Below are 16,863 nucleotides of genomic sequence, written 5' to 3' on the forward strand. Positions count from 1 at the left end.
CCAGGAAAGTACTCCCAATTTTTCGTCTTTATACTAAACAATAGTATTGCATTTACAAGGAACCCCCAAACTTTATCGTCCCAAACTCCATCAAGAAGAAAGCTTTCTTTACTTAAAATTAGCTTATAATTTAACAACTTAGTAAATGGAGCTTAAAAACATCTCGTGTCCATATTTCAGTTGCTAAAACATAACTTTCAAACTGCACAGCAACTAAAACGGTTTGCTATCACAAAATACTCTAATATCGTCCCGAACTGCATCAAGAAGAAAGCTTTCTTTACTTAAAATTAGCTTATAATTTAACAACTTAGTAACTGGAGCTTAAAAACATCTCGTGTCCATATTTCAGTTGCTAAAACATAACTTTCAAATAGTACAGCAACTAAAACGGTTTTGCTTATCACAAAATACTCTAATATCTTCATAGTTCATGTCAAAAGTATATGACCAACACATAACTCTATTAAAATCCAATTTTTCATAACATTAATATCATAACATAAACCTAAATCCATAATTTCATAATCAATTTACACAATTCATTGCAAATATAAAATTCTCAATTTTAAGAACCCTAAATTTCAGTTCCTAGATTAACCACACTCAAAATCTATTTTCATATATTAATCAAGCTATAATTACGTTCTATATTCTTGTTCTATCACCAAATTTCAAGGAATATTCAAAATTCATGCCACAAGTGTAAAGGTGTGGTTTTTTTCCAAAATGATCAAAGAAGGGTTTATATATAATAATCTTAAATTGATTAATCAATATAAATTTATTGTAAAATACAAAATACCTAAAATATCCTACTTTGTATATATTAACGTATCACTACTCCCTACTTTATATACTCTCAAATCAAATGATTACTAAGGGACTACTATGTACATAAAATACATGGCGTCACTACTTTATTTTTTTAATTCCTACATATTAAATTTCTTGTATTTTATATTCTATAAATAAATATAAAAAATTGAAAGTAAATAATACTATGTGAAGAAAATTTAAGTTAATAGCCACACTTAATTATTTGTATATAATTTACATTTACATTTATAATCGCTTAATAATAAAAAATAAATGAAGTAATAATATTACTGAATGAAGTAATAAACTAACAGAATGAAGTAATAGCATGAATAAATGAAGTAATAAACTAATGGAATGAATTAATAGCACGACTGAATGAAGTAATAAGCTCATAACAATAACATGACTGAATGAAGTTATAAACTAACAGAATGAAGTAATAACATGACTGAATGAAGTAATAAACTAACGGAATGAAGTAATAACCCTAAACCCAACTGAAAGATAATTATGTCATAACACATTATGAAGTACTCCCTCCGTCCCGCTTTAGCAGTCCCATTGACTTTTCTGTCATTTTTTTGTGAAAATGATAAAAAAAATAGTTAAAGAGGAGAAATGGTAAATTAAAAGAGAGAATAATATAGAGAAGAGTCTTATCTACATTATTGTCTCTTTTACTTTACCATTTTTCCACTTTAACTATTTTTTATCATTTTTACAAAAAGAGGGCAAAAATGTCAATGGGACTGCTAAAGCGGGACGGAGGGAGTAATAAACTAATGGAATGAAGTAATAGCATGACTGAATGAAGTAATAAACTAACGGAATGAAGTAATAAACTAATAGAATGAAGTAATAGCATGAATATATGAAGTAATAAACTAACGGAACGAAGTAATAGCACGACTGAATGAAGTAATAAGTTCATAACATACATTCATTTAGTTCATTATGTAGTGAATATAGTTCATTATTACTCCAGCGAGTTTTTATCGAAGAAAAAAAAATTAAAAAAAAATTAGAAAAAAAAAATTAGAAAAAAAATTTTAAAAAAATTTAAAAAAAATTTAAAAATAAATAAAAATTAAATAAAATTAAAAAAATCTAAAAAAAAACGTTTTTATTTAATAAAATATTAAAGTAATTATAAATTAATCATAACCATAAGATTAAGAAAAATGAGTGGCCCCAATTTGGTCTCTAGTTCGGTCTTTAAGGGTGAATTTGTGGTTAATAGGACTCTCTATATATATAGAGTAGTGATATAGGGCAAGTGCCCATTAAGTACATAACTAGAGAACAAATTATAGCCACAAGATCAAGAAAATCAAGGGCTAGATTAGATAAGCAAGGGTTATTTTTCGCACTTCATTGTATACACAATTTACTTCAGCGGGGGTATTTATGTAATTTCAGAATTAGGGTAAAAAATCAAAATCCCCAAAATATTTCCTCCCGCTTCAAGTCTTCCGCTCACATTTTTTCTCTCAAAATTTTACTTCTCTCTCAAAATTTCTCTCACAAAACCCTAGACATCCGAAAATCGACGACTCACCACTCATCTCCACTACTTATCTCCGGCGATATACGACTGAAATCGACGACATTTGTTCAGCATTTGTACCATTAAGCATCTACATCGAATCCACATTTAGAAAATGGTTGATACTCGAAAATCTTCAACGGAAAATTCAAGCCGCAATTTGCGTTCTGGCCGAAAATCTAGTGAAGGTAATACACATCTGAAGATTTTCAAGGTTCTTACTCTTAATTTATTTCATTAAGTTCATCTCATTCCTAACTTCGATTCTGATTTTTGTCAAAATAGTACAAAAATCGACTCAGAAGCAGCCGGATATGAAACAAGCAACTCGGAACCTCGATGCAGATGCTGGAAAGAAAATTTCAAATCCAGAAGGTAAAACCTAGGAATTAAATTTGTAAAATGAAGAAATAAATTATGAAAATTAGGTAACAGAGTATTCCAAGTGAACTTTCTAAAATTGTAGATGATATGTTGTATATTGATATTGTGTTTCTTATTAATGTGTTTAGGATTTTTGGATTAAACTTAACTGTTGTGTTCTTCATCAAAATGAACTACATATTCTTTTTAATGAAGTAGTAAATTGATAAGATGAAGTAATAAATTATGATAATGAAGTAATATAAATCATTTGTTTATACAGTAGGTTTTATTACAAAAATGAAGTAATAAAACATTACAATGAAGTAAATGACTCTAAAAATGAAGTATATGTTTACTGTTTTGTATGAGTTTAGGATTTAGAACTAAAATTAACTGTTGCATTGTTTGCATATTCAAATGAACTACATATTTTATGTGATGAGGTAATGCAACTGATCTGTTTTCCTATTAACTATAATCTAGTTGCTGTGAAGTATTGAATTCATATAATGAAGTAATAAGTTATGATAATGAAATATCATATTAAACTATTTGTAATCATATTAAATGAGGTAACAGAGTATTCCAAGTGATCTATCTATAATTGTGGATTATATGTTGTAAATTAATTCTGTATTTGTTATGTACAGGTAAAAATTCCTCTTCAACTAGGAAAAAAGCAAGTAGTTCTACTCAAATCCCTACTGAAATCCCTACTACAAAAGGTAAAAAATGAATTGATATTTAATGTGTACTTAATGAATTAACATAGTATTATTCCAAGTGAACTATCTATAATTGTGGATGATATGTTGTATATTAGTTGTTGTGAAGTATTGAATTCATATAATGAAGTAATAAGTTATACAGTAGGTTTTATTACTAAAATGAAGTAATAAAACATTAGAATGAAGTAAATCACTCTAAAAATTAAGTATATGTTTACTGTTTTGTATGAGTTTAGGATTTAGAACTAAAATTAACTGCTGCATTGTTTGCATATTCAAATGAACTACATATTTTATGTGATGAGGTAATGCAACTGATCTGTTTTCCTATTAACTATAATCTAGTTGTTGTGAAGTATTGAATTCATATAATGAAGCAATAAGTTATGATAATGAAGTATCATATTATACTATCTGTAATCATATTAGATGAGGTAACAGAGTATTCCAAGTGAACTATCTATAATTGTGGATTATATGTTGTAAATTAATTCTGTATTTGTTATGTACAGGTAAAAATTCCTCTTCAACTAGGAAAAAAGCAAGTAGTTCTACTCAAATCCCTACTGAAATCCCTACTACAAAAGGTAAAAAATGAATTGATATTTAATGTGTACTTAATGAATTAACATAGTATTATTCCAAGTGAACTATCTGTAATTGTGGATGATATGTTGTTATATTAGTTGTTGTGAAGTACTGAATTCATATAATGAAGTAATAAGTTATACAGTAGGTTTTATTACTAAAAATAAGCCATTATAAAAACACTTCAGTCTATTCTATTTAAGCTTGCAAAAAGTTTAAACAAATTCAAATTCAATATGTAAATGAAGAAACTATACGACTGAAGTACAGATTTAAAGGAATGAAGAACAGAAATATCCGAATGAAGTAATAAAATTTGGAACAGAACTATTGGAACAAAAGAACCAGCTTCAACATTGGTTTCTACTCTTTTTCTTGTTCTTCTCCTCCTAAAACCAGAGTGAACTATTTCTTTCCAAACCCTCACTGCCTCTGTTTGTCTTCTCATTCACCTTTTTGCAATTCCTCGAATCATGGTGTCCTATCACATGACAGTTTCCACACTTTCGGCCTGGTTTCTTTGCTAACTTGATTGCTGCCTCCTTCTTTGATTTCCTCCTACTTCCACTTCCCTTTGTACTGACAACAATAGGAGGATGAATTTCAATAAAGTTTGGTACTTGTGAGCCATATAAGTTTTCAATCAATGCTCTCTTCTCTATTGAAGACAGAACAACACCTTCTCCAATAAGCTGCTTCTTACCTTCTTCAATAATTGCAGTAAATGCATTGATTTGGTCAATGTTCCCTTCAATACTTTGTGCTATTTCAAAGAATAATGCATACATGTTTTTAAATGCAATCTTCTTCTCGTCTACAGCAGAGAATACTTCATGATCATCACAAAAACCTCCATGTATTGGCTTCACAAACTGTGACTTCAACCATCTCCATCCACGCAACTTCTCGGGTATCAACTTAACAAACTTATATTTCAACACACAAAATATATGGCTGCACGATAGACCAAGTCTCTCAAACTTTTTACATCCACACAAATAGGTGTCATCACCAATGGAGTAAGTCACTGTCCATGAGTTTGAATCCTTGTCATTTATGTTATATGCTTCATTCTCTCTATTGGTAGACACTCCTAGAGTTGCACAAGATAAAGAGAAACATGCATAAACTATCTCCTCTTGAATTGCATTAAAAGCACTGCCACTATATATTGTTGATGCATGTTTCTCGATTTCCAATTCTGTTCGCAAAATAGGCACTTTTGTTGAATCATAGTATTCAAGCTTTGCACTATTACTTCTTTGAGCCTCCAAAGCATGGTTATAGTTCATATAAAATAGCATAAGGTTAGCCTGACACTTTCAGTACCTTTTAAAGAAGCTATTCTTTGATTCGGACAAAGATGTTGTCTTTATCAACGAGCTCATCGGAAAATCACGGAAAAAGGCAGGAACCCAAAACTTTCTGGATGCAAACATTGATAAAAACCAGTCATTATTGGCCAGCCCATATCTTTCCATTATAGCATGCCAAGATTCTTCAAATGCATCAGGCTCTATCAACTCCGACCAAACACATGCATTCAATTCCTTCTTTAGTTCTTCACTACCAAGCATGTTCTTTGGCAATTTGTCAGCAACTTTATATATGCCACATGCACCACCTGTGTCTTGTATTAAGAAGAAGCTCTGCAATAGCAACTTTCATTCCTAAGTCTTGGTCGGTTACGATTAGCTTGGGAGCCACACCCATACATTTCACAAATTGTTTAAATAACCATGAAAAGGAGTCGGCATTTTCCTTGGACAAAAGGCCAGCAGCAAATGTCACAGGGCGACCATGATTATCCTTGCCCGTAAAAGGAGCAAATATCATGCAGTACCTACATGTTAAAATCACTATAAGACATGCAGAATATACTTTAATCACAAACACTTCACTTTAATCACGAAATACTTCATTCTAAGCATGTTTTACTTCACTGAAATGGAAAAACAAAGCACTTTAAGCATGGATCACAAACACTTCACTCTAACTCTATAATACTTCAGTCTAAGCATATTTTACTTCACTAAAATGATAAAATAGTGCACATAAACATGGATCACAAACACTTCACTTTAATCAAGGAATACTTCACTCTAAGCACATTTTACTTCACTGAAATGAAAAATTAGAGTAATATAAGAATACTCAATACACTTCACTGTAAGCATATTGTAATTCACTAAATACTCAATATACTTCATTGTAAGCTTATTGTAGTTCACTAAATGCTTAATATACTTCACTGAATTGAAACACAACACACTGTAAGCATGCAGAAATAAACAATACACTATAATCATATACTAGTTCACTATATGAACAATATATATCATTATACGCTCAATATACTTCATTGAATTGAAAGACAGTAAACTATGAGGCATATGAATATAATTAGTGTGCACGTACCTATTTGTTGAGTATGTCGTATCAAAAGAAACAATATCACCATACAAATGATAATTTCTCTTGACAGTTGGATCACACCAAAACAAACGTGTCAGTCTATCCTTTGAGTTGACCTCAAATTCATAGGTAAATGCTGCACAAAGTTCCTTCTTCCTGCGCATCTCATTTAATAGCATTTATGCATCAGCTCCTTCCACGTATGCTCTAAGATCGCGTCTGTAGTTGCGCACTTCTAAAACAGTACACCCTACATAATCTAATCCACCAAGAACTTCCTTGAGTAAGCTAAAACTTAAAGTTGGACCGATATTTGCGTTAGCGCAATCAAGTATGAATTTCTGATGGACTAAATCCAAATTGCGGTTCAACTTCATAAAACGCTTATGGCATTCCTCAACCATCTCGTGATTATGTTCTTCAACAAAACAATGTATAACATAACCAACACCCATAAAAAACTTCCAAGACACTTTAGCATTACAAAAGCACTTAATAGAAGAACGCTTGCGTTTCACCTCATGTTGTTCATTTTTTCTTTGCTTTGTACCTTCTCGGCTACACACCACATAAATCCAAGTAATGACATCTTTTTCCTTTTTTGATCCCTTCTTACGGGTTTCAGACCCAACATATCGAGCATAATTGTTGTAGAAGTCCAATGCACGATCAAGGGTCATGAAACTTTGTCCAATTTTTGGTTTCAAATCATCGGGACATTTTGGTATGTAAACCACTGTAAGAAATATATACTTCACTGTAAGCATAAAATACTTCACTGTAATTATGTTTTACTTCACTAAAACGAAAAAATAGAGCACTTTAAGCATAGATAACAAACATTACACTCTAACACTGGAATACTACACTATAACCATGTTTTACTTCACTAAAATGGAAAAACAGAGCACTACAAGCATAGATGACAGACACTTCACTCTAACCATGGACTACTTCACTCTAACCATATTTTACTTCACTGAAACGATAAAACAGAGCACTTTAAGCATAGATGACAGACACTTCACTCTAACACTGGAATACTTCACTCTAACCATGTTTTACTTCACCGAAAGGGAAAAACAGACCACTACAAGCATAGATGACAGATACTTCACTCTAACACTGGAATACTTCAATCTAACCATGTTTTACTTCACTCTAACCATGAATCACAAACACTTTACACTAACATTGGAATACTTCGCTTTAATTATGATGTACTTTACTGAAATGCATAATATACATCACTAAAATGAAAATAATTCACTAAATGCATCAATACAAACAATATTTACTTCAATATAAAGCATATTTACTACACTACAACTTATATTGAGCATATTTACTTCACTGTTCATCACATATAGTTCACTCTAACGTTTTTTCACATCATACACGATCTAATCATGCTGAGCAACAACACTTAATTGATAATAATTGATAATTACTTTTAGATTCAGTTTCTCCTTCCTCTCCCGATGAAGAGGAATCAGAATCGAAATAATCTTCCGATGAATGTATCGGAATTGAATCCATTTGAAGGAGTCCAGACGTCGCGATGAAGGAATGAACGGGAAGAATGAATCAAATTGCGTTGGTCAATCCTGAGCGAATTTGATCAGTTGTGATGAATTCAATCAGAATCAAACAGATTTGATTCGCGCTGGTCAATCCTGATCGATCCAAACTAATTCGCGCTGATCGATCCAATCAGATTTGAGAAAATCGCGCTTGAATTCAATCAGAACGAAGCTGAATTTGGTTCAGATTTGATTCAGATCGAAAATTTCATATTTTTGGAAGAAATCCTAAGCTAAATTTGGTTCAGATTGGAGAATGATTTGGGAAGATTGTTGACGATAAATTCACGATGGGTAATTATAAATTTCATTAATTCATGTTGAAATATTGAATTCCCAAAATGCCCATAGACAAGTATTTTCTCATAAAAATTTGAAAGTTTATTTAAACCATATGATTAATTTGGAATGTTAAATGTGTGGCTGAAATTAATTCTCTAGTTATACACTTAATATTAGTTAAACATTGATCACTTCTCTCTCTCTCTCTCTATATATATATATATGTATATATGAGATATATGAGAGTGTTAGGGTGTCACCACCTCTTAAAATAACATCATACCACCATTCCTAGCCAATCATTTGTACACGTGGACGAATAATAAGCTGCCACGTGGCAAAAAAAATTCTGAAAAAGACCGCCAGCAATATCCAACACGCTATACAGCAATCTACAGATTGCTGTGTAACGTTTATAATATTGTTGTATAAGTGGTGTCACAGTGTGACTTTAAGAGGGGTTGTCATTTTAACATAAACCTATATATATATATACACACACATGGGGTAGTGATATAATACAAACTCATACTCCCTCTGTTCCATAGTAACAGAAGCATTTCATTTTCTACAAATGATTATAAATAGTTAAAGTAGATAGAGAGTAAAGTAAGAGAAAGAATAATGTAGAGAAGAGTCTTATCTAAATATTCTCTCTCTCTTACTTTACTTTTTTCTCCATTTTAACTATGTTTTATTATTTTTTTTAAACGAGTGCGCAAAATGAAATGCCTCGGAATGGAAGGAGTATATTGTACAAACTCTAAACTATGATTTGGACCATTAAAAAAATCAATAGATGAGAAAATAGTAGCAACAGAAAATGTCAACTCAATATCAACACAACATCAACCGTTGATATAATTTGTTGCTACTATTTTGTCATCTGTTGACAATTTTTAATGGTCCAAATCTTAATTTGAAGTTTGTACAATATATAGAGTTTGCATTTGATCACATTCCTATACACGTTATTATATAACGTAAATTATACATAAATAATAAAGTGTGGTTATTAACTTAAATTTTATTAGCAAAATGCCCTTAGACAAGTATTTTCTCATAAAAATGATTATAAATAGTTAAAGTAGATAGAGAGTAAAGTAAGAGAAAGAATAATGTAGAGAAGAGTCTTATCTAAATATTCTCTCTCTCTTACTTTACTTTTTTCTCCATTTTAACTATGTTTTATTATTATTTTTAAACGAGTGCGCAAAATGAAATGCCTCGGAATGGAAGGAGTATATTGTACAAACTCTAAACTATGATTTGGACCATTAAAAAAATCAATAGATGAGAAAATAGTAGCAACAGAAAATGTCAACTCAATATTAACACAACATCAACCGTTGATATAATTTGTTGCTACTATTTTGTCATCTGTTGACAATTTTTAATGGTCCAAATCTTAATTTGAAGTTTGTACAATATATAGAGTTTGCATTTGATCACATTCCTATACACGTTATTATATAACGTAAATTATACATAAATAATAAAGTGTGGTTATTAACTTAAATTTTATTAGCAAATTACTTATCACTCCCTCCATCCCTTAAAATTTGGCACCATTTGACCCGGCACGAGTGATGAGGCTCGTTTCATGCATGTGTTCCATGGTAAAACTGCACTTAAATCAGTGAATTAACGATCCTTTTTAAGCCAGGTGTGTGTAAATTTCACCGTAAACCGAAGGTCGCACAATTCAAGAGGGCGAAAGCAAAAGTCGAAAAAAGGTGGAGAAAAAGGCAGCACAAGCTGATCAAGTTGAAATTCTACCGGAGCCAACCAGGGAGAGAAGACTAATGGCTCCACTTAAAGGTGTGAAGGGCAGGAACGTCATTTTCGAGAGGTGGTACCCTAGGGATCAGAGCCCTACGCCTCCCTATATAAAGAAGCTCAACACACCAAGAGAAGAGAGTTCCCTGAATTTTCATTTCTTGTACCATAGCTTAGAGGGGGTTCTCACCAATCTTCTTAGAGTAGGATAGGGTCTCAGTTCTCTTCAAGAGATGAAACCAGAGTCTCTTTTCATTTTCCTTGCTCTTGATTTCTTCACACACACTTTGTTCCGCTCAATTTAGCTGTTAGTTCTAATTTCAGTGTTTGTTTTCGCACAATTTCCATTCTCTGTTCAATATTCCACTCTTAGAAGGGGTGATGAAATAGTTTCCTGCTTTCGTAGCTTAGTTTACCGCTTTTCTTTTGATGTAATCGACTTTCTATTTTCTGTTTTAGTCTAATCCAAGTTTTTGTTTCGTTTTCAAGCTTTGAGTTTCGTTTTATGTCTTATACTTTAGATCTGTTTTCGCTTTCATATTTTATGTTGAGTTTTAGCTTAGATTTGATGTTTTATGTTTGATTCGTCTTCGTATGCTTAGATCTAGGAGTTATGTTTCGTCTCTGCATGAAAATGCTTTAGTTTTCGTTTCCACTTCGTCGTTGCTTAGATCGTAGGAACAATTTAAGTTTTATGTATTTTCTAATGTTTGTCTTCTTTAGTCTTTCAGATCTGTTTGTTATTCTGTTTTTTATGTTGATATTTTTAAGAAGATCAAGTTGTCAGAAAGTTTTTACCTTATCGTACTTTTTGCAGGGGACTGACAATCCCCGTTTATTCTATTTGTCCAATTATGGAAAGTTTATCCAATTTGATCAAGTAGTTTAGCTTAGTTGTTCAGTTCAGTCTTCTTTTCCATGTCAAGTAGTTAAAACTTAACCCAACCCCTAGAAAGCATGGCAGCCAAGCCACCCAAGCCGTGTCATGCAAACAACCTCTACAACGCCTCATCTATGTGGGATCGATCCTTACTTCCCTATACTAATCAAATAGTATTAGTAGGATAAAATTTTTTGATAACAAACTTTCAAACTCTTCCCTTCTTCCTACTCGGGTCAGAGCTAGTCAAGTTGATCAGCCTGAACTTTTACCGGATCCACTCACCTGCAATTTGCAGGTAGCAGACAGAAATAGGTTGGTCGGATTAGTTGGCGACCCAATCTGAGCAGTCCACAACAATGCCAAGAATTCAAAAAGGAGAAGAGGGAGGGCGTACGAAAGAAACAATCGCGACTGTCAACGAGTTTTAAGAAATGTAATAGAAAGTGGGTTGAAAAAGTTGGTGATATGTGGTCCTAGTTTTATATATTAGTTTTAAAATAAAAAAATGAGTGTGAATGAGTTAGTGGAATGTGGGGTCCGCTACTAAAATGGTCAAAGGGAAAGGTGACAAATTTTTAGGGACGGACAAAAAAGGAAATAGGTAACAAATTTTCAGGGACGGAGAGAGTAATTATTTTCATTTTTTTAATTATATTTTTATAGCTTGTAAAAACTCAACAAATTTCAAAATAACAAACTAAAATAGCATAGGAAAGTAAAATTTTATGCAATGTATTAGTCATATATTACTCATATTGAATACAATCTGCACTTGGGGAGTATGTATATGTGGAAGGTGCAACTTGTTTTTGAGAAATTTCCCTAAGTAATGAACGAATATAGATTGTACTAGATTTCATGTATAATTAGAGTAAAACTTTTTTAGAATTTCTTTTGTCAAAATATAATATGATAAATTGGTATATTGTATATTTAATTGTATGTAAATTTAATATATTTTGTATATTTAATTTTATGTATGCGCAACAGTAAAACGGTTCGACCGATAATTGAATCGATTGAACCGATTGAAACATGAACCAGTAGCTTCACTGATCTTTTTATCGGTCTGGTTTTTGAAATATTACTTTAACTTAATATTTTGAGTCTTCGTCCAATAATTCATATCAAAGTAGGCAGAGCCGCAAATGAGGAGTATATATTAAATATGATGGTATTCATTAGCCAAACCTATTTAAACCATTTATCGATAATTTTATTAATTTAATAGCCTTAATTTTAGTTTATTCAAGCCTGATGGGCTTGGAAATGAAATATTTGAAATTTAAATAATGACTACTGAAATTTTATTTAGATTAATATGCTGACATTTTAAAAGTGAACGGCCCGAAAATCTCCTTCAGTACACGTGGACGGCTCCAATCAACCCTTCGCTTATAACTGAAATTATATGCGCATATACATACAATATTTACACGTACACAATAACAAATCCCTTATTCCCATATCTCAGATCATAATAAAATTAAATTCAACATTTCAAATAGTGATTGTTTATATTGTTTGATTTTGTCCTAGTTTTTTGGGGGATTGAGAAATTTGAAGATCGGATCCAGAAATTCTTGGAATCAAACCCTAGCTCTCTCCACTAAACCCAGGGTTAATGTCTCTCATATTTCCACTCTCATTGTTCTTCAATTTTAGCTTCGAGTAATTCAATAAGGTGAACAAACTTTCAATTTCTTTGTTGATTTTTTGGAATGTGAAGATTCACAGAAAAAGGTGTTTATCGTTGATCGTTTCAGATTTTTCTCTTTACTACTGTTTTTGGATCTGAAATTTTCTTTGCGGTTATCTTGCATTCCAAGTTTATGCATATTTTCCTCTAAGAAGTAAACAAACTTACTGAGTTCATCACCGAGTTCCGGCGATCATTGCGTTTCCTTCAATCTTCTGCAGTTAATGCTTTCCACATTTCTTCAATTAAAGTATAATTCAACTTGATTTTCCGGCGATCATTGCGTTTCCTTCAATCTTCTACAGTTAATGCATTCACATTTCTTCAATTAAAGTATAATTCAACTTGATTTTATCATCTTCTGACTTTTGCTACAATTTAACAATACTTTATATGTCAGCTTCGATTCCCTAATTAATTTTTCCCCCATATTTTACTGTTTGTCTTGAATCGGTGAAACGAAAATTGGCTGAATGATACGTGCACTGTTTTCAATTTTTTTACTGAATTTTAAACTGCAACTTAAATCACTGATTTCGAAGCTCCATTGATTATCGATGACTAACAATGTCTCCTCCTCCCTTTTGAAGAGGAAATGTCGTCAAACTCGCCGTGCGCCGCGTGCAAATGCCTCCGGCGGAAGTGCACGCAGGAGTGCGTGTTCGCGCCGTATTTCCCGCCGGACAATCCGCAGAAGTTCACCAACGTGCACAAGGTGTTCGGCGCCAGCAACGTCTCGAAGCTCCTCAACGAATTGAGCGCCGCCCAGCGCGAGGACGCCGTCAATTCGCTGGCGTACGAGGCTGAGCACCGCCTCCGCGACCCAATCTACGGCTGCGTCGGTTTCATCTCCGTCCTCCAGCAGAGGCTCAGTCAGGTTCATGCCAATTTGGAGAATGCGAAGAAGGAATTGGCGTCCTACATCGGCCCGTCCGGGATGGCTCCAATGCTGAACCATCCCGGATTTGTCCAGCAGCACGGGCCGCAGCAGGCCTATCAGCTTATCCCCCAAAATGTTCAGCCGATGATGGGGATGCAGCTCGTGCTCCGTGATCAACAGCATCAGCAACAACAGCTCTTAATCTGCGAGCAAGATCAACATCAACATCATCATCAACAACAGCAACAACAACTCATGATGCGCGAGCAGGCGCCACCACAGCAGCATCTAGTGGCGCAGCAGCAGTATCTGGAGGCGCAGCAGATGGCTCGGGAGCAAGAAATGATGCAGCAGCAGCAGCAGCAACATCATAACCGGAGCAATGATTTGATGAGGTTTAACAGCGAGGGAGGTGGAGGAGGAGGGGCAGTGACTGCCACGGGATTGAACCATATTAGCAGCGGAGGAAGTGGAGGCGGTGGTGTAGCAATGCAGCAGCAGCCGTCGTTGACGCTGGGGAGCTCTTACGAAGCAAGTCATCAGCAATTTCAACATCAAGAGCAGCACGAGCATGAGTACGAGCATGGCCAGCTGCATCCGCTTCATCAACTGCAGCTCCAGCAGCTGCAGGAGTACATCGAGGCTCAGCAGGACAACGAGCGCCGGATGCAGAAGGGAAAGGGGAAGGCTGACCCTTGCATTGGCCCTTCCTGTTAATCTTCTAATTGCCAAGTATACATATTCACATGCCCTCGCACCCTTATTCCAGGTAATTATTTTATTTCTAAACCCTAATATCCCTTTTTAGTTAGTAATATGAAGTTAGTACTAATAAATGTGATGGAATTAGAAATTTGAAGGAACATTTAAGGGAATATCTATATGAGTCTTCCATGTTTATATTAATATTTTGTTTATGCATCAATCTCCTGCCTATGTTTTGTGTGAAAAAGGAAAAGCTTATATTGATTGGTTTATCAGGGACTTAGTGAAATTTTAAATTTGAATACAATAGAATAAATGATGCATGTAAAATTATCTCTGCAATAATGGTGTTGTTAGATCTGAATCTAACTGGTTTAGTCAATGGTCTAAAAGTAACAGACAATGACTAGTCATGTTACTTCCTCTATCTGCCATTTATAATCCTATTTTTGACTCGGCATTTTTATATATTTGTTTTATAATAGAATATGAGTGTAACGAATTATTTAAATGGTGTGTCCACTTACCTAAAATTGAACAACGTAAATGGAACTTTAAATCACGGATTTGATTGGAACTAATCATATTATCAATTCAGCTGTTTCCTTCACTGATACTGAATTATATTTTCTTGCAGAAAATTGGATAGAGTAATTAGCTAGCGAAAGGGGAGAGAGATACATAGATGAGAAGTAGAGCTATAGACAAATCATGGAGGCATTCGCATGTACGTAAGTCACCAGTATTTTTTCTATTAAATTTGATGGAAATTTAACAGTTACTAGTTGAGGAGTTGATACATTAGAAAAGTAGAAGTAGGATTTAATGCTAGTGTTGAATACATTTTCAAAGAGTTACTTGTTTTTGCCGGAATCCCCTTAATTCTTCAATACTATTCCATCTCCTTTAAAAATTACACATTGACATGGGTGTGCGTGCTTGTGTATTCGCATCCAAGTCACATGCCATCTTCTTGAGACGCTATTAGATTTTATGCACTCTTATTTTAAGGAGTTTAAGTAGAAAGGGATAATATTATTGGATGTTTAAAGTAATACTATAGAGAAAACAAATGTTGGATGTTTTAAAGTATTATGAGAAATTGGATGTTTAAAGTAATACTATAGAGAAAACAAATGTTGGATGTTTTAAAGTATTATGACAAATGAATAAAGCAAGTGAAAAGAAAGATAGAATATTTTAGTTATTTTCTAAATAAATAAGTGGTCATTTTTCTTAAGACTAGCGAAAAAAAGTGAATTTTCTTATGTGGAATGACAATGTACTCTTTTTACTAATTAAGCATCTCCATAGATATAAAATTAGTATTTCTGATATTTTTTTCTGACTACTACTCCATTAAATACTATTCTCTCATCTTATTTTAATAGTTACTATAACTATTAAAATACTATTAAATACTCCATTAAAATACTATTCTTTCATCAATAATGAATTGTACTATTATCTCCGTCTTATACACAGTCTCTTTTTTAATTTTGTCTCGTCCTAAAAATTAATTTACATACATAATAAATTTCCTTCCAATGAGATAAATGGTGAACTCATTTTCCGTTATTGATATACTTCCTCCGTTCCATAGTACGTTCTATAGCAGTGAAATTATTTTACTATTTTGGTACGTTTTACAGTAGTGGAATAATTTCGTTTAAGTAAAAAGTCAACGCACTTACTTTACTCTATTTTACTCTCTCTTGATTTATTACTATCTCTTCATCTCTCTATTTGTTTATTCTTCCTTTACTTAACTCACTTAATACAATTCTTATTAAGTTGTGTGTCGAAAAGAAATGTCTTTATTGCTATAGAACGTAGGGAGTACTAATCATTTTTTTTTTGTTTTATTAACTTTTTTATTTTACTAATTGCTCATTAATGTACCTCTATATATAAAAGGATGGGATGATATGTGTTTCTCACAACAACAAAATCGTACGGTTCAAGAATATTGATTCGCACTTACATATTAGATGATGCGATTTGTGTGGCACCATGTGAAACTTTGATGATTTGGAGGGTTGACTCAAATTTTCTCCTCTTTTTATTTTATTTGCTGAGGCACCTGAGAAACATTTATTTATAATACTATTTCCATGACAATATTTTTAATATTAACTTGGAGTCACATTTCATGACAAAGTTGACTGGATTAAGCTCACTAATTATGTTTTGTGTATTGATTTATGCAAAATTACACGCAAAATATATACGAGCAATATAAAGTAAATTGAGTTTGATCTAATCTCTAAAAATTCTTGATTTCTTGTCTCTTAATTTGGCGTTTGTTTGCTAGATAAATAATAATAAAATATAATCTAGGATTAAGTTGTGAGATTATTTTAGTTGGAAGAGATTGACTATGATTAACTATCTCATGATTATTTATCTTGGATTGAGTTGTGAGATTCAATCTAATGAAGACATGAACCAACACACTATATATTTAATCTCGAGATACAATTTTGCAAATTGAACAAGTCCTAAAAAGACAATCAGTCAATCTTATCTTACTCTTCCCATTCATAACCGATAGGATAATACTCCCTCCGTTTTTTTAAAATGGCAA

General features: G+C 32.8%; 1 protein-coding gene and 1 pseudogene across 1 annotated transcript; one reads left to right on the plus strand and one right to left on the minus strand.

The window, feature by feature from the left end:
- Positions 1-4,439: 4,439 nt before the first annotated feature.
- On the minus strand, positions 4,440-5,886 carry LOC125194898 (protein FAR1-RELATED SEQUENCE 5-like; annotated as a pseudogene).
- Positions 5,887-12,470: 6,584 nt separating this feature from the next.
- LOC125195962 (uncharacterized) lies at positions 12,471-15,149 on the plus strand. Its single transcript, XM_048094272.2, has 3 exons — positions 12,471-12,676; positions 13,282-14,340; positions 14,914-15,149. Exon 2 carries the CDS (start codon positions 13,287-13,289, stop codon positions 14,286-14,288), a length of 1,002 nt encoding a protein of 333 aa, XP_047950229.2. The 5' UTR covers positions 12,471-12,676; positions 13,282-13,286; the 3' UTR covers positions 14,289-14,340; positions 14,914-15,149.
- The last annotated feature ends 1,714 nt before the right edge of the window (positions 15,150-16,863 follow it).

This window comes from Salvia hispanica, chromosome 4, assembly GCF_029641045.1.
Source record: "Salvia hispanica isolate PSC_SH4W2 chromosome 4, Shi_PSC_v1, whole genome shotgun sequence".
Lineage (NCBI taxonomy): Eukaryota > Viridiplantae > Streptophyta > Magnoliopsida > Lamiales > Lamiaceae > Salvia > Salvia hispanica.

Coding starts and splice junctions, on each gene's coding strand:
- LOC125195962 (XM_048094272.2), top strand. CDS start 13,287: ATGTCGTCAAACTCGCCGTGCGCCGCGTGCAAATGCCTCCGGCGGAAG.